The sequence below is a fragment of the Lonchura striata genome, chromosome 30 (assembly GCF_050655825.1).
Source record: "Lonchura striata isolate lonStrDom1 chromosome 30, ASM5065582v1, whole genome shotgun sequence".
In the NCBI taxonomy this organism is placed as follows: Eukaryota; Metazoa; Chordata; class Aves; order Passeriformes; family Estrildidae; genus Lonchura; species Lonchura striata.
The window spans coordinates 7,428,930-7,455,211 of NC_140732.1; the positions used below are offsets into that span (position 1 = coordinate 7,428,930).

The 26,282-nt window shown below is 58.4% G+C and overlaps 2 protein-coding genes across 3 annotated transcripts in view; one reads left to right on the forward strand and one right to left on the reverse strand.

Annotated features, from left to right (window-relative positions):
- Positions 1-18,972, forward strand: COLGALT1 (collagen beta(1-O)galactosyltransferase 1). Of its 2 annotated transcripts, XM_085563231.1 has the most exons (12): positions 1-278; positions 1,238-1,348; positions 2,811-2,928; positions 4,321-4,455; positions 6,120-6,324; positions 7,788-7,907; positions 9,678-9,754; positions 10,791-10,897; positions 10,983-11,115; positions 12,730-12,857; positions 14,286-14,492; positions 17,224-18,972. In XM_085563231.1, the coding sequence occupies exons 1-12, from the start codon at positions 16-18 to the stop codon at positions 17,486-17,488; spliced, it is 1,869 nt and encodes a 622-aa protein (XP_085419357.1). In that variant the 5' UTR covers positions 1-15; the 3' UTR covers positions 17,489-18,972. The 2 variants fall into 2 exon arrangements, with proteins under 2 accessions (XP_085419357.1, XP_085419358.1); XM_085563232.1 differs by lacking the exon at positions 14,286-14,492.
- PRKCSH (PRKCSH beta subunit of glucosidase II) overlaps positions 18,931-26,282 on the reverse strand; it is a 23,351-nt gene continuing 15,999 nt past the window's right edge. The window contains exons 12-17 of the mRNA XM_085563239.1: positions 25,898-25,973; positions 24,645-24,714; positions 23,845-23,934; positions 23,258-23,332; positions 22,103-22,202; positions 18,931-20,946 (exon numbers count right to left, since the gene is read on the reverse strand). Of these exons, the coding sequence (XP_085419365.1) occupies positions 20,812-20,946; positions 22,103-22,202; positions 23,258-23,332; positions 23,845-23,934; positions 24,645-24,714; positions 25,898-25,973 (546 nt within the window). The 3' untranslated portion in view covers positions 18,931-20,811. The remainder of the gene's footprint in view (positions 20,947-22,102; positions 22,203-23,257; positions 23,333-23,844; positions 23,935-24,644; positions 24,715-25,897; positions 25,974-26,282) is intronic.

Here is a 26,282-nt window from a genome sequence, read left to right on the forward strand (position 1 = left end):
TGAGGGCGGCCCAAGATGGCGGCGCGGCCGTGGCCGCCGCTGCTGCCGCTGCTGCTGCCGCTGCTGGCGGCGCCGGGCCGCGCTCCCCGCCCGGGGCTCGGGCTCGGGCCCGGCGCCGCCGCCGCCTATTTCCCCGAGGAGCGCTGGAACCCGGAGTCGCCGCTGCGGCCGCCGCGCGTGGCCGTGGCGCTGCTGGCGCGGAACGCGGCCCACGCGCTGCCGCTGGTGCTGGGAGGGCTGGAGAGGCTGCGGCACCCCACGGACAGGATGGCGCTGTGGTGGGGACAGTGGGGACATGGGGACAGTGGGGATAGTGGGGACACTGGGGACACGGGGACAGTGGGGATAGTGGGACATTGCGGACATTGGGGACATTGGGGACACTGGGGGGATTGGGGGACACTGGGGGAATTGGGGACACTGGGGACATTGGGGACATTGGGGACAATGGGGACATTGGGACATTGGGGACACTGGGGACATGGGGACACTGGGGGGATTGGGGGACACTGGGGGGATTGGGGGACACTGGGGGAATTGGGGACACTGGGGACATTGGGGGACACTGGGGACACTGGGGACATTGGGGACATTGGGGGACATCGGGGACATTGGGGACATTGGGGACACTGGGGACACTGGGGACATTTGGGGACACTGGGGACATTGGGGACACTGGGGACACTGGGGACATTGGGGACATTGGGGACACTGGGGACATTGGGGACACTGGGGGACACTGGGGGGACACGGCACCCCATGGACAGGATGGCGCTCTGGTGGGGCTGGGGACACCGGGGGGACACTGTGACATTCCTGTGTGTGACACCTCCTGTGTGAACCCTGAGTGACCCTGTGTGACCCCCGTGACCCTGAGTGACCTTTTGTGACCCCCGTGACCCCTGAGTGACCCCTGTGTGACCCCAGGGTGGCCGCTGACCACAGCGTGGACACCTCTGGGTGTGAGTGTGACACTGTGACCCCTGTGACCCCTGAGTGACCCCTGTGTGACCCCTGTGACCCCCGTGTGACCCCCGTGTGACCCCCGTGACCTCGAGTGACCCCCGTGACCCCCGTGTGACCCCAGGGTGGCCGCTGACCACAGCGTGGACACCTCTGGGTGCGAGTGTGACACTGTGACCCCGAGTGACCCCCGTAACCCTGAGTGACCCCTGAGTGACCCCTGGGTGACCCTGGTGACCCCCGAGTGACCCCCGTGACCCCCGTGTGACCCCAGGGTGGCCGCTGACCACAGCGTGGACAACACCTCGGCCGTGCTGGCGGCGTGGCTGGGCCGCGTGCGGGGCCGCTACCACCGCGTGCTCTGGAGGCACCAGGAGCAGCCCACGTGAGGCCGGGGGGCTTCGGGGGGCTCCCAGGCCTTCGGGGGGCTCCGAGGCGTTTTTTTGGGGGGTTTCTGTGGAATTTGGGACGGTTTGGGGGCGGTTTTTGGGGGAGTTTTGGGGGTTTGGTCACTTTGGTGAGGGGAGGCAGCAGGAAGAGACCACGTGGGTCTGGGGAGCTCTGGCGCATTTTTGGGGGGCTCTGACACATTTTTGGGGGGATCTGATGCATTTTTGGGGGGCTCTGATGCATTTTGGGGGGTCTGGGGGTGTTCAGGGTGGGATTTTGGGGGATTTTGGGGGTGTTTTTTGGGGTTTTTTTGGGGATTTGGTCATTATAGGAAGGGGAGAAACCAGGAGGAGCCCACGTGGGTCTGGAGGGCTCTGACACATTTTTGGGGGGGGGGTGAGAAATTTTGAGGGGCTCTGACGCATTTTTGGGGGGCTCTGATGCATTTTGGGGGGTATGGGGGTGTTCAGGGAGGGATTTTGGGGGTTTTGGGGGGGTTTTTTGGGTTTTTTTCTGGGGGTTTGGTCACTTTGGGGAGGGGAGGGAGCAGGAGGAGCCCACGTGGGTGTGGGGAGCTCTGAGGCATTTTGGGGGGTTTGAGACATTTTGGGGTGCTCTGACACATTTTTGGGGGGGTTCCTGTGGGATTTTGGGGGGTCCCGGGGGTGTTTGAGGGATCCTGGAGGGTCTCAAAGGGATTTTGGGGTGTCTGAGGTGCCCCTCTGGTGCCCCCCAGGTCAATCCCCAATGAGGAGAGACCCAAATTTGGGGGGAGGACTCCCAGAATTTTGGGACTGTCCCAAGCTTTTGAGTGTTCCTGTGGATCCCTAAATTTTTGGGGGGTCCCTGGGATTTTGGGGGGCTCTCCCCGGGATTTGGGGGTGTCTGAGGTGCCTCCCTGGTGCCCCCGGGTCGTTCCCCGATGAGGAGAGACCCAAATTCTGGGACTGTCCCAAGTTTTGGAGGGTCCCTGTGGGTGCCCAAATTTCGGGGGGCTCCCCAGGATTTTGGGGCGGGTCTCCCCAGAATTGGGTGGGGTCTCTCGGAAATTTGGGGGTCTGTCCCCAGAATTTGGGGTGTCTTGGTGCCCCCCGGTGCCCCCCAGGTCAATCCCCAAGGAGGAGGAACTCAAATTTGGGGGGAGGAGTCCCCAAATTTTTGGGACTGCCCCAGGTTTTGAGGGTCCTTGTGGATCCCCAAATTTTGGGGGGGGTCCCTAAGATTTTGGGGGGGGTCCCTGGGATTTTGGGGGGCTCTCCCCGGGATTTTGGGGTGTCTGAGGTGCCCCCCCGGTGCCCCCCAGGCCATTCCCCGATGAGTCGGGGCTGAAATTTTGTGACTGTCCCCAGTTTCGGAGGGTCCCTGTGGGTGCCCCGATTTCGGGGTGCTCCCCAGGATTTTGGGGGTCTCTCCCTGGAATTTTGGGGTGTCTGAGGTGCCCCCCCGGTGCCCCCCAGGTCCTTCCCCGACGAGGAGGGCCCCAAGCACTGGAGCCCCTCTCGCTACGAGCACCTGATGAAGCTGCGCCAGGAGGCCCTGGAGGCCGCCCGGGCCATGTGGGCCGACTACCTGCTGGTACGGGGGGTCCCCGAATTTGGGGAGGGGTCCCCGAATTTGGGGAGGGGTCCCCAAGAGTCCCTGAGCCCGGGGGTGGGGGGAAAAAGTCACCCCAGAGGGGAGAAATGGAGCCCTGGGTGAGGGAAACTGAGGACAGCCAAGGCCAGGTGTGATTTGGGGGGGATCCTCGATTTGGGGAGGGGTCCCCCGATTTGGGGAGGGGTCCCCCGATTTGGGGAGGGGTCCCCAAGAGTCCCTGAGCCCCGGGGTGGGGGGAAAAAGTCACCCCAGAGGGGAGAAATGGAGCCCTGGGTGAGGGAAACTGAGGACACCCAAGCCCAGGTGTGACCCTGTGTGATTTGCGGGGGGGATTCCCAATTTGGGGAGGGGTCCCCAAATTTGGGGAGGGGTCCCCCGATTTGGGGAGGGGTCCCCAAGGGTCCCTGAGCCCCGGGGTGGGGGGCAAAAGTCACCCCAGAGGGGACAAAAGTCACCCCAGAGGGGAGAAACAGAGCTCCAGGTAGGGGAAACTGAGGGCAGCCAGGGCTGGGTGTGGCTGTGTCTGATTTGTGGGGGGGGTCTTGAATTTGGGGAGGGGTCCCTGAGATATCCCAGCTGTGCCCAGGTGCCCACAGCTGTGCCCCAGGTGTCCCCAGGTGTGTCCAGGTGTCCCCAGGTGTCCCCAGGTGTGCCTCCCAGCAGTTCCTGGACGCAGACAACGTCCTGGTGAACCCGGACACGCTGGGGGTGCTCCAGGTGTCCCCAGGTGTCCCCAGGTGTGCCCAGGTGTGTCCCAGGTGTGTCCCCAGGTGTTCCCAGGTGTGTCCCCAGGTGTTCCCAGGTGTGTCCCCAGGTGTCCCCAGGTGTGTTCCAGGTGTCCCCAGGTGTGTCCCAGGTGTCCCCAGGTGTCCCCAGGTGTGTCCCAGGTGTGCCCAGGTGTCCCCAGGTGTGTCCCAGGTGTCTCCAGTTGTGCCCAGGTGTGTCCCAGGTGTCCCCAGGTATCCCCAGGTGTGCCCAGGTGTGTCCCAGGTATCCCCAGGTGTCCCCAGGTGTGTCCCAGGTGTCCCCAGGTGTCCCCAGGTGTGCCCAGGTGTGCCCAGGTATCCCCAGGTGTCCCCAGGTGTCCCCAGGTGTGTCCCAGGTGTCCCCAGGTGTCCCCAGGTGTCCCCAGGTGTGCCCAGGTGTGCCCAGGTATCCCCAGGTGTCCCCAGGTGTCCCCAGGTGTGTCCCAGGTGTCCCCAGGTGTCCCCAGCTGTGCCCAGCTGTGCCCAGGTGTGCCCAGGTGTCCCCAGGTGTGTCCCAGGTGTCCCCAGGTGTCCCCAGGTGTCCCCAGGTGTCCCCAGGTGTCCCCAGGTGTGTCCCAGGTGTCCCCAGGTGTGCCCAGGTGTCCCCAGGTGTGTCTCCCCGCAGTTCCTGGACGCAGACAATGTCCTGGTGAACCCGGACACGCTGGCCGTGCTGGTGGCCGAGAACAGAACCGTGGTGGCGCCGATGCTGGACTCGCGCGCCGCCTACTCCAACTTCTGGTGCGGCGCCACCGCGCAGGTGAGGGCGGGGCCGAGCGGGGCCGGGGGCACTGACCAATCCCAGTGGTCACTCCCAGTGCCCATTCCCAGTGCCCATTCCCAGTGCCCATTCCCAGTGCCCATTCCAACTGACCATTCCCAGTGCCCGTTCCCAGTGCCCTTTCCCAGTGCCCATTCCAACTGACCATTCCCAGTGCCCTTTCCCAGTGCCCATTCCCAGTGCCCATTCCAACTGACCATTCCCAGTGCCCTTTCCCAGTGCCCATTCCCAGTGCCCATTCCAACTGACCATTCCCAGTGCCCTTTCCCAGTGCCCATTCCCAGTGCCCATTCCAACTGACCATTCCCAGTGCCCGTTCCCAGTGCCCGTTCCCAGTGCCCATTCCAACTGACCATTCCCAGTGCCCTTTCCCAGTGCCCATTCCCAGTGCCCATTCCAACTGACCATTCCCAGTGCCCTTTCCCAGTGCCCATTCCCAGTGCTCATTCCCAGTGGTCACTCCCCGTTCCAAGTGTCACTCCCAGTGGTCACTCCCATTCCCAGTGGTCACTCCCCATTCCCAGTGGTCACTCCCCATTCCCAGTGGCCATTCCCAGCGGCCATTCCCAGCAGTCACTCCCTAGTCCCAGTGGTCCCTCCCAGCGGTCACTCCCCATTCCCAGTGGTCACTCCCCATTCCCAGTGTTCATTCCCCATTCCCAGTGCCCATTCCCAGTGGTCACTCCCCATTCCCAGTGGTCACTCCCCATTCCCATTGGTCACTCCCCATTCCCAGTAGTCACTCCCCATTCCCAGTGGTCATTCCCCATTCCCAGTGGTCATTCCCAGTTCCCATTCCCATTGGTCACTCCCCATTCCCAGTGGTCACTCCCCATTCCCAGCGGTCACTCCCCATTCCCAGTGGTCACTCCCCATTCCAAGTGGTCACTCCCCATTCCCATTGGTCACTCCCCATTCCGAGTGGTCACTTCCCCATTCCCTGTGGCCATTCCCATTGGTCACTCCCCATTCCCAGTGGTCACTCCCCATTTCCAGTGGTCACTCCCAGTGGTCACTCCCCATTCCCTGTGGCCATTCCCATTGGTCACTCCCCATTCCCAGTGGTCACTCCCCATTCCCAGTGGTCACTCCCCATTCCCATTGGTCATTCCCCATTCCCAGTGGTCACTCCCCATTCCCATTGGTCATTCCCCATTCCCAGTGCCCATTCCCATTGGTCATTTCCCTTTCCCAGTGGTCACTCCCCATTCCCATTGGTCACTCCCCATTCCCAGTGGTCACTCCCCATTCCCATTGGTCATTCCCCATTCCCAGTGGTCACTCCCCATTCCCTGTGGCCATTCCCATTGGTCATTCCCCATTCCCAGTGGTCACTCCCCATTCCCTGTGGCCATTCCCATTGGTCATTCCCCATTCCCAGTGGTCACTCCCCATTCCCTGTGCCCATTCCCATTGGTCACTCCCCATTCCCAGTGGTCACTCCCCATTCCCATTGGTCATTCCCCATTCCCAGTGGTCACTCCCCATTCCCTGTGGCCATTCCCATTGGTCATTCCCCTTTCCCAGTGGTCACTCCCCATTCCCATTGGTCACTCCCCATTCCCAGTGTCCATTCCCAGTGGTCACTCCCCACTCCCAGCGGTCACTCCCAGCGGTCACTCCCAGCGGTCACTCTGTGCCAGGGCTATTACCGCCGCACGGCCGACTACCTGCCGATCCGGCGCCGGGAGCGCCGGGGCTGCTTCGCGGTGCCGATGGTTCACTCCACCTTCCTGCTGGACCTGCGCCGGGAGCGCTCGCGGCTCTTGGCCTTCCACCCGCCGCCGCCCGGCTACACCGGCCCCTTCGACGACATCCTCGTCTTCGCCGCCGCCTGCCGGCACGCCGGTGAGCCTCGGCACCAGTCCTTGGCTTGGCTTGGGTTGGGTTGGGTTGGGTTGGGTTGGGTTGGGTTTGTTGTGTTGAGTTGGGTTGGTTGGGTTGGGTTGGGTTGGGTTGGGATGACATCCTCGTCTTCGCCGCTGCCTGCCGGCACGCCGGTGAGCCTTGGCACCAGTTCTTGGGTTGGGTTGGGTTGGGTTGGGTTGAGTTGGGTTGGGTTGGTTGGGTTGGTTGTGTTGGGTTGATTTTGGTTGAGTTGGTTGGGTTGGTTGAGTTGGGTTAGGTTGGGTTGGGTTGGGCTGGGTTGGGTTGGGTTGGGCTGGGTTCAGTTGGGTTGGTTGGGTTGGGTTGGTTGGGTTGGGTTGGGTTGGTTGGGTTGGGTTGGTTGAGTTGGGTTGGGTTGGGTTCAGTTGGGTGGGGTTGGGTTCAGTTGGGTGGGGTTGGTTGAGTTGGGTTCAGTTGGGTTCAGTTGGGTTGGTTGGGTTGGGTTCTGTTGGGTTGGGTTGGGTTCAGTTGGGTGGGGTTGGGTTCAGTTGGGTGGGGTTGGGTTCAGTTGGGTGGGGTTGGTTGACTTGGGTTGGGTTGGGTTGGTTTGGTTGGGTTGGGTTGGTTGGGTTCAGTTGGGTTGGTTTGGTTTGGTTGGGTTGGTTTGGTTGAGTTGGGTTCAGTTGGGTTGGGTTGGGTTGGGTTGGGTTGGGTTCAGTTGGGTGGGGTTGGTTGAGTTGGGTTGTGTTGTGTTGGGTTGGGTTGAGTTGGGTTGGGTTGGGTTCAGTTGGGTGGGGTTGGGTTCAGTTGGGTGGGGTTGGTTGAGTTGTGTTGGGTTGGGTTGGGTTGGTTGGGTTGGTTGGGTTCAGTTGGGTTGGTTGGGTTGGTTGGGTTGGGTTGGGTTCTGTTGGGTTGGGTTGGGTTGGGTTGGGTTGGGTTGGGTTGGTTGGGGTTCAGTTGAGTCGGGTCGGGTTTGGAACTGGGCTGGGATTTGAGATCCCTGATCCCAACGTTCCCGATCGCATTCCCAATCCCAACCCTGATCCCATCCCTGATCCCAACGTTCCCGATCCCAACCCTGATCCCATTCCCGATCCCAACATTCCCAATCCCAATCCCCTTATCCCTGATCCCGATCCTGATATTCCCGACATTCCCAACATTCCCGACGTTCCCGCTCCAGGGGTGCAGATGTTCGCGTCCAACCGGGAGCAGTTTGGGTTCCTGCCGGTGCCGTTCCTGTCCCTGATCCCATTCCCGATCCCAATCCCGTTATCCCTGATCCCAATCCCGATATTCCCGACATTCCCATTCCCGACATTCCCGCTCCCGCTCCAGGGGTGCAGATGTTCGTGTCCAACCAGGAGCAGTTTGGGTTCCTGCCGGTGCCGCTCCTGTCCCTGATCCCGTTCCCGATCCCGATCCCGTTATCCCTGATCCCATTCCTGACATTCCCAATCCCAATCCCGACGTTCCCATTCCAGGGGTGCAGATGTTCGTGTCCAACCGGGAGCAGTTCGGGTTCCTGCCGGTGCCGCTGCGCTCCCAGAGCTCCCTGCGGGACGAGGCCGAGAACTTCCTGCACGTCCAGCTGGAGATCATGGGTGAGATCCCGGCGGATCCCGGGATCCCCGGGGCCTCGGGATCATCCCAAAGATCCGGGGCCTCGGGATCATCCCAAAGATCCGGGGCCTCGGGATCCAGGGGCAGGAGAAGGATCCAAATGGATCCAAATTGATCCCAAAGGATCCAGAGCCTTGGGATTGGAGAAGGGAAATCCAAAAAGATCCCAAGGGATCCCAAGGGATCCAGGGCTTTGGGATGATCCCAACGATCCGGGGCCTCGGGATCCAGGGACAGGAGAAGGATCCCAAGGAATCCCAATGGATCCAAATGGATCCAGGGCTTTGGGATTGGAGAAGGGAAATCCAAAAAGATCCCAAGGGATCCCAAGGGATCCAGGGCTTTGGGATCATCCCAAAGATCCGGGGCCTCGGGATCCAGGGGGAGGAGAAGGATCCCAAGGGATCCAAATGGATCCAAATGGATCCAAATGGATCCAGGGCCTTGGGATTGGAGAAGGGAAGGATCCCAAGGGATCCAAATGGATCCAAATGGATCCAGGGCCTTGGGATTGGAGAAGGGAAGGATCCCAAGGGATCCAAATGGATCCAAGGCCTTGGGATTGGGGGAGGGAGGAGGATCCCAATGGATCGAGGGATTTGGGATTGGGGGAGGGAAGGATCCCAAAGGATCCTCAGGGATCCAGGGATTTGGGATCATCCCATTGGATCCAGAGATTTGGGATCACGGGGGGGGGAAGGATCCCAATGGATCCCAATGGATCCCAACAGATCCGAAGGATCCAGGGCTTTGGGATAATCCCGGAGGATCCAGGAATTTTATTTGGGGCTCATTCCCGTGGGATTTGGGCTCATTCCCACGGGATTTGGGCTCATTCCCGTGGGATTTGGGCTCATTCCCACGGGATTTGGGCTCATTCCCACGGGATTTGGGCTCATTCCCACGGGATTTGGGCTCATTCCTGTGGAATTTGGGCCCATTCCCACGGGATTTGGGCTCATTCCCGTGGGATTTGGGCTCATTCCCACGGGATTTGGGCTCATTCCCGTGGGATTTGGGCTCATTCCCACGGGATTTGGGCCCATTCCCACGGGATTTGGGCTCATTCCCGTGGGATTTGGGCCCATTCCCACGGGATTTGGGCTCATTCCCGTGGGATTTGGGCTCATTCCCATGGAATTTGGGCTCATTCCCGTGGGATTTGGGGCTCATTCCCGTGGGATTTGGGCCCATTCCCACGGGATTTGGGCTCATTCCCACGGGATTTGGGCTCATTCCCGTGGGATTTGGGCTCATTCCCGTGGGATTTGGGCTCATTCCCGTGGGATTTGGGCTCATTCCCACGGGATTTGGGGCTCATTCCCGTGGGATTTGGGCTCATTCCCGTGGGATTTGGGCTCATTCCCGTGGGATTTGGGCCCATTCCCACGGGATTTGGGCTCATTCCCACGGGATTTGGGCTCATTCCCGTGGGATTTGGGCTCATTCCCGTGGGATTTGGGCTCATTCCCGTGGGATTTGGGCTCATTCCCACGGGATTTGGGGCTCATTCCCGTGGGATTTGGGCTCATTCCCGTGGGATTTGGGCTCATTCCCGTGGGATTTGGGCTCATTCCCACGGGATTTGGGCTCATTCCCGTGGGATTTGGGCCCATTCCCACAGGATTTGGGGCTCATTCCCGTGGAATTTGGGCCCATTCCCACGGGATTTGGGGCTCATTCCCATGGAATTTGGGGCTCATTCCCATGGAATTTGGGCCCATTCCCACGGGATTTTCCCGTTCCCACAGTGAAGCTCCCTCCGGCCGAGCCCTCCCCCCACGTGTGGGTCCCTCCCAAGGTCTTGGACAAACTGGGATTCGATGAGGTGGGAGCCCCTCCCTCGGAATTCCGGCCTCTCCCTCGGGATTTGGGGCCTTTTCCCGCCTTTGTTTGGGATTTTGGATCATCTTCCTCCTTTTCCTTGGGAGTTTGGGTGAATTTCCCCTATTCCCCTTGGATTTTCAGTGAATCCCCCCAAATCTCCCCATTTCCCCCAGGATTTTGGGTGAATTTCCCTGGATTTCGGTTGAATCCCCCAAAATCTCCCCATTTCCCCCCGGATTTTGGGGGAATCCCCCCAGATCTCCCCATTTCCCCCAGATTTTGGGTGAATCCTCCCGGATTTTGGGGGAATCCCCCCAAATCTCCCCCTTCCCGCCGGATCTTTCCCGATTTCCCCATTTTCCCCCCAGATTTCGGGTGAATCCCCCCAAAAGTCCCCATTTTCCCCCCGGATTTCGGGTGAATCCCCCCAAATCTCCCCATTCAAATCTCTCCATTCCCCCCGGATCTTTCCCGATATTCCCCCCGGATTTTGGGTGAATCCCCCCAGACCTCCCCATCCCCCCGGATCTTTCCCGATTTTCCGGGTTTTCCCCGTTCCCAGGTGTTCCTGATCAACCTTTTTCCCCCCAGATTTCGGGTGAATCCCCCCAAACCTCCCCATTTCTCCTCAGATTTCCCCGTTTTCCCTCTGGATTTTGGGTGAATCCCCCAAAACTTCCCATTCCTCCCCGGATTTCGGGTGAATCCCCCCAAACCTCCCCATTTCTCCTCAGATTTCCCCATTTTCCCCCCAAATTTCGGGTGAATCCCCCCAAAACTCCCCATTTTCCCCCCGGATTTTGGGTGATTCCCCCCAAACCTCCCCATTTCTCCTCAGATTTCCCCATTTTCCCCCCAAATTTCGGGTAAATCCCCCCAAAACTCCCCATTTTCCCCCAGATTTCGGGTGAATCCCCCCAAATCTCCCCGTTTCTCCTCAGATTTCCCCGTTTTCCCCCCGGATTTCGGGTGAATCCCCCCAGACCTCCCCATCCCCCCGGATCTTTCCCGATTTTCCGGGTTTCCCCCGTTCCCAGGTGTTCCTGATCAACCTGCGGCGCCGGCCGGACCGCCGGGCGCGGATGCTGCGCACGCTGCAGGAACTGGGGGTCTCCCCCAAGCTGGTGGAGGCCGTGGACGGCCGGTGAGCCCCGGGGGGGGTCGGGAATTCCCGGAACCTGCCCCGGATCCCCCCGGAATTCCCTTCCGGAACGTTCCGGGCTCCGCAGGGCCCTGAACAGCAGCCAGGCGGAGGCGCTGGGGGTGCGGATGCTGCCGGGGTACCGGGACCCCTTCCACGGGAGACCCCTGACCCGCGGCGAGGTCGGCTGCTTCCTCAGCCACTTCCGCGTCTGGCAGGAGGTGAGCCCGGAATTCCGGAATTTGGGGTGGGAATTCGGGAATTTGGGGGGTCTGGAAGGATCCAGAGGGTCCATGGGGGTCAGGGGAATTTGGGGACATTCAGGGAATTCCAAAGTAGCTGCTGCTTCCTCAGCCACTTCCGCGTCTGGCACGAGGTGAGCCCGGAATTTGGGAATTCTGGGGTGGGAATTCGGGAATTTGGGGGGTCAGTAAGGATCCAGAGGGTCCATTGGGTCAGGGGAATTTGGGGACATTCAGGGAATTCCCAAGGAGTTGCTGCTTCCTCAGCCACTTCCGCGTCTGGCAGGAGGTGAGCCCGGAATTCGGGAATTTTGGGGTGGAAATTCGGGAATTTTGGGGTGGAAATTCGGGAATTTGGGGGGTCAGGAAGGATCCAGAGGGTCCATTGGGTCAGGGAGTCCAGGGCAGTTCAGGGAATTCCAAAGGAGCTGCTGTTTCCTCAGCCACTTCCGCGTCTGGCAGGAGGTGAGACCGGAATTCGGGAATTCTGGGGTGGGAATTCGGGAATTTGGGGGGTCTGGGATGGAATTTGGGGTCCAGGGAGTTCAGGGAATTCCCAAGGGTGGGAGGGAGTTGCGAGTTGCTGCTTCCTCAGCCACTTCTGCATCTGGCAGGAGGTGAGCCCGGAATTCGGGAATTTTGGGAGTTTGGGATGGGGATTTGGGAATTTGGGGGTTCAGGAAGGATCCAGCGGGACCAGGGAATTCAGGGAATTCCAGAGGGTGGTGCTCCTTGGGGTCCATCCCAAATCCTGGAATTCCAGAGGGTGGGTGGTGATTCCTGGTACTCCTGGGGTCCATCCCAAATCCTGGAATTCCAGAGGGTGGGTGGTGATTCCCGGTACTCCTGGGGTCCATCCCAAATCCTGGAATTCCAGAGGGTGGGTGGTGATTCCCGGTACTCCTGGGGTCCATCCCAAATCCTGGAATTCCCGAGGGTGGGCGGTGATTCCCGGGGTCCATCTGGAATTCCCGAGGGTGGGCGGTGATTCCCGGGGTCCATCCCAAATCCTGGAATTCCCGAGGGTGGGCGGTGATTCCCGGGGTCCATCCCAAATCCTGGAATTCCCGAGGGTGGGCGGTGATTCCCGGGTTCCATTTGGAATTCCCGATGGTGGGCGGTGATTCCCGGGTTCCATCCCAAATCCTGGAATTCCAGAGGGTGGGCGGTGATTCCCGGGTTCCATCTGGAATTCCCGAGGGTGGGCGGTGATTCCCGGGTTCCATCTGGAATTCCCGAGGCTGGGCGGTGATTCCCGGGGTCCATCTGGAATTCCCGAGGCTGGGCGGTGATTCCCGGGTTCCATCTGGAATTCCCGAGGCTGGGCGGTGATTCCCGGGGTCCATCTGGAATTCCCGAGGCTGGGCGGTGATTCCCGGGTTCCATCTGGAATTCCCGAGGCTGGGCGGTGATTCCCGGGTTCCATCTGGAATTCCCGAGGCTGGGCGGTGATTCCCGGGTTCCATCTGGAATTCCCGAGGCTGGGCGGCGATTCCCGTCTCTCCCGGGTTCCATCTGGAATTCCCGAGGCTGGGCGGTGATTCCCGGCGGCTCCGGCTCCCTCCGGCATTCCCGGCTCTCCGGCATTCCCAGATTTCGGCGCGGGGCCTGCGGCGCTCGCTGGTGCTGGAGGACGATCTGCGCTTCGAGGTTTTCTTCCGCAGCCGCCTGGAGGAGCTGATGGAGCAGCTGGAGCAGGCGGCCATCGACTGGGACCTCGTGTGAGCCTTCGTCCCCCCCTCGTCCTCATCATCCTCATCATCCTCATCCTCATCATCCCAAAACTCACCCCAGTCCTCAGGGAGCTCGTGAGAGCCTTCGTCCCCTCCTCGTCCTCATCCTCATCCTCATCATCCCAAAACTCACCCCAATCCTCTGGGAGCTCGTGTGAGCCTTCGTCCCCTCCTCGTCCTCGTCCTCATCCTCCTCATCCTCATCCCAAAACTCACCCCGGTCCTCTGGGACCTCGTGTGAGCCTTCGTCCCCTCCTCCTCATCCTCATCATCCTCATCCCACTGCTCCCCATTTCCTGAGGCCTCTTGGATCCCATTGATCCCATCGATCCCAATAGTACCATTGATCTCATTGATCCCGATGACCCCATTGATCCCAATGACCCCATTGACCTCATTGACCCCATGGAACCCATTCATCCCATTGATTCCATCGACCTCATTGATCCCATTGGTTCCAATGACCTAATTGATCCCAATGACCCCATTCATCCCATTGACCCCACTGACCCCATTGATTCTAATGACCCCATTGATCTTGATGACCCCAATGACCCCATTGATCCCAATGACCCCATTGACCTCATTGACCCCAATGACCCCACTGACCACATTGACCCCGATGACCCCAATGACCCCATTGACCCCACTGACCCCATTGACCCCACTGACCCCAATGACCTCAATGACCCAAATGACCTCACTGACCCCACTGACCCCATTGACCTCACTGACCCAAATGACCCCATTGACCCCAATGACCCCACTGACCACATTGACCCCGATGACCCCACTGACCCCATTGACCCCACTGACCCCAATGACCTCAATGACCCCAATGACCCCACTGACCCCATTGACCCCATTGACCCCACTGACCCTGATGACCCCACTGACCCCAATGACCCCGCTGACCCCATTGACCCCACTGACTCCATTGACCCCACTGACCCCATTGACCCCACTGACTCCATTGACCCCAATGACCTCAATGACCCAAATGACCCCACTGACCCCAATGACCCCGCTGACCCCATTGACCCCACTGACCCCGCTGACCCCATTGACCCCACTGACCCCATTGACCCCACTGACCCCATTGACCTCAATGACCCAAATGACCCCATTGACCCCACTGACCCCATTGACCCCACTGACCCCATTGACCCCATTGACCCCACTGACCCCACTGACCCCACTGACCCCATTGACCCCACTGAACCTTATGACCCGACTGACCCCAATGACCCCGCTGACCCCATTGACCCCACTGACCCCATTGACCCCACTGACCCCATTGACCTCAATGACCCAAATGACCCCATTGACCCCACCGACCCCACTGACCCCATTGACCCTGATGACCCCACTGACCCCCCTGACCCCACCGCCCCCTCTGCTCCCCGCTGTTCCCAGCTACCTGGGCCGGAAGCGGCTGGAGCCGGAGCGCGCCGAGCGCGGCGTGCCGGGCGTGCGGCAGCTGCTGCGGCCGGGCTACTCCTACTGGAGCCTGGGCTACGCGCTGTCGCTGCGCGGCGCCCGCAAGCTCCTGGCCGCCGAGCCCCTGGGCAAGATGATCCCGGTGGACGAGTTCCTGCCCCTCATGTTCGACCGGCACCCCAGGTACGGGATTAATGGGATTTGGGGGATTGATGGGATCAGGGATTTGGGATATGGGATACAGGGACGAGTTCCTGCCCCTCATGTTCGACCGGCACCCCAGGTGTGATGGGATTGATGGGATATGGGGGATTGATGGGATTGATGGGAATGATGGGATTGGTGGGATTGATGGGATTGGTGGGATTGATGGGATCAGGGATACAGGGACGAGTTCCTGCCCCTCATGTTCGACCGCCACCCCAGGTGTGATGGGATTGGTGGGATTTGGGGGATTTGTGGGATTGATGGGATTGATGGGATTGATGGGATTGATGGGATTGGTGGGATTGATGGGATTGATGGGATTGATGGGATTGGTGGGATTGATGGGATTGATGGGATTGATGGGATTGATGGGATTGATGGGATTGATGGGATTGATGGGATTGATGGGATTGATGGGATCAGGGATACAGGGACGAGTTCCTGCCCCTCATGTTCGACCGGCACCCCAGGTACGGGATTGATGGGATTGATGGGATTGGTGGGATTGGTGGGATTGATGGGATTGATGGGATTGATGGGATCAGGGATACAGGGACGAGTTCCTGCCCCTCGTGTTCGACCGGCACCCCAGGTGTGATGGGATTGATGGGATTGGTGGGATTGATGGGATCAGGGATTTGGGATCAGGGATACAGGGAAGAGTTCCTGCCCCTCATGTTCGACCGGCACCCCAGGTGTGATGGGATTGATGGGATTGATGGGATTTGGGGGATTTGTGGGATTTGTGGGATCAGGGATACAGGGATGAGTTCCTGCCCCTCATGTTCGACCGGCACCCCAGGTATGGGATTGATGGGATTTGGGGGATTTGTGGGATTGATGGGATCAGGGATACAGGGACGAGTTCCTGCCCCTCATGTTCGACCGGCACCCCAGGTGTGATGGGATTGATGGGATTGATGGGATTGGTGGGATTGCTGGGATTGGTGGGATTGATGGGATTGGTGGGATTGATGGGATTGATGGGATTGATGGGATTTGGGGGATCAGGGATACAGGGACGAGTTCCTGCCCCTCATGTTCCACTGCCACCCCAGGTACGGGATTGGTGGGATTGATGGGATTTGGGGGATTTATGGGATTGATGGGATTGATGGGATTGGTGGGATTGATGGGATTGATGGGATTGATGGGATTGATGGGATTTGGGGGATCAGGGATACAGGGACGAGTTCCTGCCCCTCATGTTCCACTGCCACCCCAGGTACGGGATTGATGGGATTGATGGGATTGATGGGATTGATGGGATTGATGGGATTGGTGGGATTGGTGGGATTGATGGGATTGATGGGATTGGTGGGATCAGGGATACCGGGACGAGTTCCTGCCCCTCATGTTCGACCGGCACCCCAGGTACGGGATTGATGGGATTGATGGGATTGGTGGGATTGGTGGGATTGATGGGATTGATGGGATTGATGGGATTGATGGGATTGATGGGATTGGTGGGATTGGTGGGATTGATGGGATTGATGGGATTGATGGGATTTGGGGGATCAGGGATACAGGGACGAGTTCCTGCCCCTCATGTTCCACTGCCACCCCAGGTATGATGGGATTGATGGGATTGATGGGATTGATGGGATCAGGGATTTGGGATATGGGATACAGGGACGAGTTCCTGCCCCTCGTGTTCGACTGGCACCCCAGGTATGGGATTGATGGGATTGATGGGATTGATGGGATTGATGGGATTTGGGGGATTTGTGGGATTGATGGGATTGATGGGATTGATGGGATTTGGGGGATTTGTGGGATTGATGGGATTGATGGGATTGATGGGATCAGGGATTTGGGATCAGGGATACAGGGACGAGTTCCTGCCCCTCGTGTTCCACCGCCACCCCAGGTATGGGATTGATGGGATTGATGGGATTGATGGGATCAGGGATTTGGGATATGGGATACAGGGACCAGTTCCTGCCCCTCACGTTCGACCGGCACCCCAGGTATGGGATTGATGGGATTTGGGGGATTGATGGGATCAGGGATTTGGGATATGGGATACAGGGACGAGTTCCTGCCCCTCATGTTCGACTGGCACCCCAGGTATGATGGGATTGATGGGATTGATGGGATTGATGGGATTTGGGGGATCAGGGATACAGGGACGACTTCCTGCCCCTCATGTTCCACTGCCACCCCAGGTATGATGGGATTTATGGGATGTGGGGTCAGGAATTTATGGGATTGATGGGATCTATGGGATTGATGGGATTTATGGCATTGGGAATAGTGGATTTGGGATATCGGGACGAGTTCCTGCCCCTCGTGTTCCACTGGCACCCAGGTACGGGGTTTGGGGGATTTGGGCACTTCTCTCAGGTCTCTCCTTTTTCCCTAATTTCCCATTTTTTCTCATTTTTCCCCATTTCCCCCATCTTCCTCCATTTTTCCCCTTTCCCCCCCATTTTTCACATTTTCCTTATTTCCTCCCCATTTCCCCCCATTTTTCCTCCATTTTTTCCCCAATTTCCCCCCATTTTTTCCCCAATTTCCGCCCAATTTTCCCCCATTTTTTCCCAAATTTCCCCCCATTTTTCCCCCCTTGTTTTCCCCAGTTTCCCCCCATTTTCCCCCTTGTTTTCCCCAATTTCCCCCCATTTTTTCCCCAATTTCCCCCATTTTCCCCCCGTTTTTTCCCCGGAATTCCCCCGAATTTCACTTTTCCCCCGTTTTTCCGCAGCCCCGAGTATTCCCGGCACTTTTCCCGGCGGGACCTGCGGGCGTTCTCGGCGGAGCCGCTGCTGCTCTTCCCCACGCACTACACGGGCGAGCCCGGCTACGTCAGCGACACCGAGACCCGGCGCCGGGAATTCCCGCCGGAATCCCGGAATTCCCAACCCCAGAGCCCCCCGGAGCCCCCCGAAATCTGGGATGGGGAGGAATTCCTGTGGGAATCCCAAAATTCCCAGCCCCAGCAGGAGAGCGACGCCCACGAGGAGCTTTGACCCCGAAATCCCCAAAATTTGGAATGGGAATTCCCAGCCTCAGGCAGGACAAACTCCAACCCCGAAATCCCCAAAATTTGGGAACAATTCCCGCGGGAATCCCGGAATTCCCAGCCTCAGGCAGGACAAGCTCCAACCCCGAAATCCCCAAAATTTGGGAACAATTCCCGCGGGAATCCCGGAATTCCCAGCTTCTGGCAGGACAAACTCCAACCCCAAAATCCCCAAAATTTGGGAACAATTCCCGCGGGAATCCCGGAATTCCCAACCCCACAACGACACCAAGAGCCCCCCGAAATCTGGGATGGGGAGGAATTCCTGTGGGAATCCCAAAATTCCCAGCCCCAGCAGGAGAGCGACGCCCACGAGGAGCTTTGACCCCGAAATCCCCAAAATTTGGGAAAAATTCCCACGGGAATCCCGGAATTCCCAGCCTTAGGCAGGACAAGCTCCAACCCCAAAATCCCCAAAATTTGGGAGGAATTCCCGCGGGAATCCCGGAATTCCCAACCCCAAAGTGACACTGAGAGCCCCCCGAAATTTGGGAAGAATTCCCAGCTTCAGGCAGGACAAGCTCTAACCCCGAAATCCCCAAAATTTGGGAACAATTCCCGCGGGAATCCCGGAATTCCCAGCCTCAGGCAGGACAAGCTCCAACCCCGAAATCCCCAAAATTTGGGAACAATTCCCGCGGGAATCCCGGAATTCCCAGCTTCTGGCAGGACAAACTCCAACCCCAAAATCCCCAAAATTTGGGAACAATTCCCGCGGGAATCCCGGAATTCCCAACCCCACAACGACACCAAGAGCCCCCCGAAATCTGGGATGGGGAGGAATTCCTGTGGGAATCCCAAAATTCCCAGCCCCAGCAGGAGAGCGACGCCCACGAGGAGCTTTGACCCCGAAATCCCCAAAATTTGGGAGGAATTCCCATGGGAATCCTGGAATTCCCAGCCCCAAAGTGACACCGAGAGCCCCCCGAAATTTGGGAAGAATTCCCATGGGAATCCCAGAATTCCCAGCCCCAAAGTGACACCGAGAGCCCCCCAAAATTTGGGAAGAATTCCCATGGGAATCCCGGAATTCCCATCCCCAGCACAAGGGGCTCTGACCCCAAAATCCCCAAAATTTGGGAAGAATTCCCATGGAAATCCCGGAATTCCCAGCCTCAGGCAGGACAAACTCCAACCCCAAAATCCCCAAAATTTGGGAACAATTCCCGCAGGAATCCCAGAATTCCCAGCCCCAGCATGAGGGGCTCTGACCCCAAAATCCCTGAAATTTGGGAAAAATTCCCACAGGAATCCTGGAATTCCCAACCCCAGCATGAGGAGCTCTGACCCAAAATCCCCAAAATTTGGGAAGAATTCCTGTGGGAATTCCGTAATTTTCAGCCTCAGGCAGGACAAGCTCCAACCCCAAAATCCCCGAAATTTGGGGAGTTTCTATTCCCAAATAAATTTTTATTTTTATTTTTCATCCCATTTTGGGTTTTTTTCCCTCCCCCTTCCTGGTGGGTTTTTTTTGGGATTTTGGGCCTCGAAATTCCGGAATTTGGGAGTTTGGGATGGTCCTTGGGGGAGAGGGAAACTGAGGCAGGGAAACCCCCCCCAAAATTTAGGGGGAAAAGCCCCAAAATTCCCAAATTTAATTCCCAAATTTAATTCCCAAAGTCGGGCTCTGAAAAAGGGAAACTGAGGCAGGGAGCCTCTGGAATGTTGGGAAATGGCCCCAAAAATCCCCAAATTTGGGATCCCGGGAAAAGGGAAACTGAGGCACGAGGGGGGTTGGGGTTTTGGGGGGATTTTGGGGATTTTTGGGGGGATTTGGGGGTTTTTTGGGGGGTTGGAATGTTTCTTTTTGGCATTTTTTGGGATGGTTTTGGGGGATTTTTGGGGATAATTTTTGGCCATTTTCAGGGATATTTTGGGGATAATTTTTGGGATATTTGGGGGATTTTTCTGGATATTTTCAAGGCTATTTTTGGGATATTTTCAGGATATTTCTGGGATATTTTGGGGATACTTTTGGGATATTTTGGGGATAATTTTGGGAATAATTTTTGACCATTTTCAGGGATATTTTTGGGATATTTTTTGGCCATTTTCAGGGATATTTTGGGGATAATTTGGGATATTTTCAGGGCTATTTTTGGGATATTTTGGGGATAATTTTTGGGTATTTTCAGGATATTTCTGGGATATTTTGGGGATAATTCTGGGATATTTGGGCAGTACTTTTGGGATATTTTGGGGATAATTCTGGGATATTTTCAGGCTATTTGGGGGATAATTCTGGGATATTTGGGGAATACTTTTGGGATATTTTTGGGGAAAATTTCAGGATAATTTCAGAATATTTTGGGGTGAATTTGGGCTGTTTTGGGTCACAGCTCGTCGTGCTCCTCGTGCCCCGGCAGCTCCCGGCAGCGTTTTTGGGGATGATTTGGGGATATTTTGAGGGCTGTTTTTGGGATAATTTCAGGATATTTTGGGGATATTTTGGGGGATATTTTGGGGTGAATTCGGGTGGTTTCGGGTCAGAGCTCGTCGTGCTCCTCGTGCCCTGGCGGCTCCCGGCAGCATTTTTGGGGATGATTTGGGGATAATTTCAGGATATTTTTGGGATAATTTCAGGATATTTTGGGGATAATTTCAGGATATTTTCAGGGTATTTTGGGGATATTTTGGGGGCTATTTTGGGGTGAATTCGGGCGGTTTTGGGTCAGAGCTCGTCGTGCTCCTCGTGCCCCGGCGGCTCCCGGCAGCGTTTTTGGGGATATTTTGAGGGCTGTTTTTGGGATAATTTCAGGATATTTTGGGGATGTTTTGGGGGTGTTTTGGGGATATTTTGGGGCTATTTTGGGGATATTTTCAGGATATTTTGGGGGCTATTTTGGGGTGAATTCGGGTGGTTTCGGGTCAGAGCTCGTCGTGCTCCTCGTGCCCCGGCGGCTCCCGGCAGCGTTTTTGGGGATGATTTGGGGATAATTTCAGGATATTTTGGGGATATTTTGGGGATAATTTCAGGATATTTTGGGGATGTTTTGGGGATATTTTGGGGCTATTTTGGGGTGAATTCGGGCGGTTTCGGGTCACAGCTCGTCGTGCTCCTCGTGCCCCGGCGGCTCCCGGCAGCGTTTTTGGGGATATTTTGAGGGCTGTTTTTGGGATAATTTCAGGATATTTTGGGGATAATTTCAGGATATTTTGGGGATAATTTCAGGATAATTTCAGGATATTTTGGGGATAATTTCAGGATATTTTGGGGATATTTTCAGGATATTTTGGGGATATTTTGGGGTGAATTCGGGCGGTTTCGGGTCACAGCTCGTCGTGCTCCTCGTGCCCCGGCGGCTCCCGGCAGGCCGCGGGCGTCTCCAGCTCCAGCAGGTACTCGCAGCGACTCGGCTCCAGCGCCGCCCGCAGCGCCGTCAGCGCCCCGCACCTCAGGGACACCTGGGACACACGGACACGGTGACACACCTGGGACACACCTGGGACAGGTGAGACACGCCTGGGACACACCTGGGACACACCTGGGACACGGTGACACACCTGGGACAGGTGGGACACACCTGGGACACACCTGAGACACGCCTGGGACACACCTGAGACACGCCTGGGACAGGTGGGACACACCTGAGACACACCTGGGACACACCTGGGACAGGTGGGACACACCTGAGACACACCTGGGACACCTGAGACACACCTGGGACAGGTGGGACACACCTGAGACACACCTGGGACACCTGAGACACACCTGGGACAGGTGGGACACACCTGGGACACACCTGGGACACACCTGGGACAGGTGGGACACACCTGGGACACACCTGGGACACGCCTGGGACAGGTGGGACACACCTGGGACACGCCTGGGACACGCCTGGGACAGGTGGGACACACCTGGGACACGCCTGGGACAGGTGGGACACACCTGGGACACACCTGGGACAGGTGAGACATGCCTGGGACACACCTGGGACACACCTGGGACACACCTGAGGCAGGTGGGACATACCTGGGACTGGTCAGACACACCTGGGACTGGTCAGACACACCTGTGACACACCTGTGACACACCTGAGATACACCTGGGACAGGTAACTCACACCTGGGACAGGTCAGACACACCTGGGGCACACCTGGACACAGGGACAGGGATGGGGGGGTCTGGGGACATTGCAGGGGCTCAGGTGACACACAGGTGATGTCACACAGGTGACACTCAGGTGACACACAGGTGCCGCAGGTGCACTCACCGTGGTGGCCCGGGCGGGTTTGGGGACACAGATGATGACACTCAGGTGACACAGGTGACACAGGTGATGTCACACAGGTGCCACAGGTGCCACAGGTGCACTCACCGTGGTGGCCCGGGTGGGTTTTGGGGTGGATTTTGGGGACACAGGTGACACAGGTGACACACAGGTGACACTCAGGTGACATTCAGGTGACACTCAGGTGCCACAGGTGCACTCACCGTGGTGGCTCGGGCGGGTTTGGGGTGGATTTTGGGGACACAGGTGACACAGGTGACACACAGGTGACACTCAGGTGACACAGGTGACACTCAGGTGACACTCAGGTGACACTCAGGTGCACTCACCGTGGTGGCCCGCGCGGGGCCCTGCCAGCAGCCGGTGCCGCCCTCGTATTTCTGAGCCCCGAATTTGTCACCTTCGGGCCCCGCCCAGGAGCCCCAGAGCCTGCGGGGGGACAGGTGACACTGGGGGACACCTGAGGGGACACCTGAGGGGACAGGGGACACTGGGGGACACCTGAGGGGACACCTGAGGGGACAGGTGACACTGGGGGACACCTGAGGGGACAGGGGACACCTGAGGGGACAGGTGACACTGGGGGACACCTGAGGGGACAGGGGACACTGGGGGACACCTGAGGGGACAGGGGACACCTGAGGGGACAGGGGACACTGGGGGACACCTGAGGGGACACCTGAGGGGACACCTGAGGGGACACCTGAGGAGACACCTGAGGGGACACCTGAGGGGACACCTGAGGGGACACCTGAGGAGACACCTGAGGGGACACCTGAGGGGACAGGGGACACCTGAGGGGACACCTGAGGGGACACCTGAGGGGACACCTGAGGGGACACCTGAGGGGACAGGGGACACTGGGGGACACCTGAGGGGACAGGTGACACTGGGGGACACCTGAGGGGACAGGGGACACTGGGGGGACACCTGAGGGGACACCTGAGGGGACACCTGAGGGGACAGGTGACACTGGGGGACACCTGAGGGGACAGGGGACACTGGGGGGACACCTGAGGGGACACCTGAGGGGACACCTGAGGGGACAGGTGACACTGAGGGACACCTGAGGGGACACCTGAGGGGACAGGGGACACTGGGGGGGACAGGTGACACTGGGGGGGACACTGGGGGACACCTGAGGGGACACCTGAGGGGACAGGTGAGGGGACAGGTGACACTGGGGCTGTCCCCCAAGGTCCCCGGGGGAGTTTTTGGGGTCTCCATGGAGATTTTTGGGTCCCCAGTTTGATTTTTGGGCTCCCCAGGGTGATTTTTTGGGGTTCCCAGGGTAATTTTGGGGTGTTTTGGCTTATTTTTGGGGTGTTTTGGGGTCCCCAGGGCAGTTTTTGGGGTGTTTTGGGTGATTTTTGGGGGGGTTTGGGTGATTTTGGGGGGTTTTGGGGGGTTTGGGTGTTTTTGAGGGCATCTTTTGTGATTTTTGGGGTGTTTTGGGTGATTTTTGGGTGATTTTGGGGCTTTACCCCAGGCTGGTCTCGGCGCCGCCGTTTTTGGGTCTCTGGGTGACGCGCTGGAAGGGGCAGAGGCGGTACAGGTACCTGGGGAGAGAGAACCCGAAAACTGCCAAAATCCGCCCAAAAATCTGCCCAAAACCTCCCAAAAACCGCCAAAATCCCCCCAAAAACCTCCCAAAACCCGCTCCAAAAACTGTCCAAAAACCTCCCAAAAACCACCAAAATCCCCCCAAAAACTGCCAAAATCTGCCAAAATCCGCCCCAAAAACTGCCCTAAAAACCTCCCAAAAACCTCCCAAAATCTGCCCCAAAAAATGCCAAAATCCCCCCAAAATCCCCAAACAACCCCAAACTCCCCCCAGGATCCCCCAAATTCCCCCCAAATCCCCCCAGGACCCCCCAATTCCCCCCCAGGACCCCCCAAATTCCCCCCAGATCCCCCCAGGACCCCCCAAATCCCCCCAAATTCCCCCCAAATCCCCCCAGGACTCCCCAAATCCCCCCAGGACCCCCCAAATCCCCCCCAGGACCCCCCAGATCCCCCCAAATCCCCCCAAATCCCCCCCGACCCCCCAAGCCCCCGGCCCCGCACTCACTCGCTGGTGCCCAGCTCCCAGCACTGGTTGTACAGGTAGGAGAATTCCCCCTCGGGCCCGAAATCCATCCCCAATTCCAGCTCCAGAGCCCTGGGGGGGCACAAATTGGGGGGTCAGGGGGGTCCCCAAAACCCCCCCGGACCCCCCCAAAAAAATCCCGATCTCCAAACCCCCCCCAGAGCCTCAAACGCCCCGAAATTCCTGCTGGGACTGGGGGAAACTGAGGCACGGGGAGGCCCGCAAGGGGTTTTGGGGTGCCCAGGGGGGATTTTGGGGTTCTGGGGAAGATTTTGGGGGTCCCAGGTGATTTTTGGAGTGTTCCAAGTCCATTTTTGGGGGTCCCCACCCCATTTTTGGGGGGTCCCAGGTGAATTTTGGGGGTCCCCACTCGGTTTTTGGGGGTCCTGCTCCCATTTTTGGGGTCCCAGTCCCATTTTTGGGGGTCCCAAGTCCATTTTTGGGGGTCCCGGTCCCATTTTTGGGGGTCCCAGTCCCATTTTTGGGGTCCCTGTCCCATTTTTTTGGAACCCAATCCCATTTTTGGGGGTCCCAGGTGAATTTTGGGGGTCCTAGCCCCATTTCTGGGGGTCCCAGACCCATTTTTGGGGGTCCCAGGTGAATTTTGGGGGTCCCAGCCCCATTTTTGGGTGTCCCAGCCCCATTTTTGGGGGTCCCAGGTGAATTTTGGGGGTCCCAGCCCCATTTTTGGGGTCCCTGTCCCATTTTTTGGGGTCCCAATCCCATTTTTGGGGGTCCCAGGTGAATTTTGGGGGTCCCAGCCCCATTTTTGGGGTCCCCACCTGATTCCATCCTCGGCCTCCTTCAGCTCCCGCTCGGCCGCGGCCAAATCGTCCCGAGCGCGTTGGGCAGCTGGGGGGCAGAACCCCAAAATCACCCCAAATCACCCCAAAATCACCCCAAATCACCCCAAAATTACCCAAAATCACCCCAAAAATGAGCTCAGCACCCTAAAAAACGGGGTCAGCCCCCCCAAAAACCCCTGAGCCCCCCAAAATCGAGACCAAGTCCCCCAAACCCAGTCCCAAATCGTCCCGAGCGCGTTGGGCAGCTGGGGGGCAGAACCCCAAAATCACCCCAAATCACCCCAAAATCACCCCAAATCACCCCAAAAATGAGCTCAGCACCCCAAAAAATGGGGTCAGCCCCCCCAAAAACCCCCGAGCCCCCCAAAATCGAGACCAAGCCCCCCAAACCCAGTCCCAAAACGTCCCGAGCACGTTGGGCGGCTGGGGGGGCAGAACCCCAAAATCACCCCAAATCACCCCAAAATTACCCAAAATCACCCCAAAATTACCAAAAATCAACCCAAAATTACCAAAAATCAACCCAAAATTACCCCAAATCACCCCAAAATTACCCCAAATCCCCCCAGGACCCCCAAAATCCCTCCAGGACCCCCCAGATTCCCCCCCAAATCCCCCCAAAATCCCCCAATATCCCCCCCATGACCCCCCAAACCCCCCCAGGACCCGCCAAATCCCCCCCAGGACCCCCCTAGGACCCCCCAAAATCCCCCCAAATCCCCCCAGGAACCCCCAAAATCCCCCCAGGACCCCCCAAATCCCCCCCAGGACCTCCCAAATCCCCCCAGGACCCCCCAAAATCCCCCCCATGACCCCCCAAAATCCCCCCAGGACCCCCCAAGTTCCCCCCAGGATCCCCCAAATCCCCCCATGACCCCCCAAAATCCCCCCAGGATCCCCCAAATCCCGCCAGGACCCCCCAAAATCCCCCCAAACCCCCCCAAACCCCCCCCCAGGACCCCCTAAATTCCCCCCAGGACCCCCCAAATCCCCCCATGACCCCCCAAAATCCCCCCAAATGCCCCCAGGACCCCCCAAATCCCCCAGGACCCCCCAAACCCCCCCAAATCCCCCCAGGACCCCCCAAATCCCCCCCAGGACCCCCCAAATCCCCCCAAAATCCCCCCAAAATCCCCCCAAATCCCCCCAGGACCCCCCAAAATCCCCAAGGACCCCCCAAACTCCCCCAGGACCCCCCAAATCCCCCCAAAATCCCCCAGACCCCCCACCGTCGATCAGGGCCTGTGTGGCCTCGTCGAGGGGCGGCTCCTCCTGGGGGGGCTCCTCCCCCTCCCGGGGGGGCACCTGTGGGGGGGCGGGGCCGAAATTGGGGACCCCAACCCCAAATTTGGGGTTCGGGCCGGGGGCACCCCAAAATTTGACCCCCCCCCCCATTCAGCCCCATTTTGGGGGGCGCTTTGTCCTCAGGAAGGCCAAAATTGAGGTCACACCCCCCAAAATTGGGGTCCAACCCCCCAAAATTAGGGGTCCCACCCCCCCCCAAATTAAAGTTTGGGACCCTCCCCAAAAATTTGGGGTGCTGGGACCCCCAAATTTGGGGTACAGGGCAGGGGGCACCCCAAAATTTGCCCCTCCTCCCTCCCTCAGCCCCAT

Coding starts and splice junctions, on each gene's coding strand:
- COLGALT1 (XM_085563231.1), top strand. CDS start 16: ATGGCGGCGCGGCCGTGGCCGCCGCTGCTGCCGCTGCTGCTGCCGCTG. Junction 279..1,237: donor ACGGACAGGATGGCGCTGTG/GTGGGGACAGTG, acceptor GTGTGACCCCAG/GGTGGCCGCTGACCACAGCG. Junction 1,349..2,810: donor AGGCACCAGGAGCAGCCCAC/GTGAGGCCGGGG, acceptor GGTGCCCCCCAG/GTCCTTCCCCGACGAGGAGG.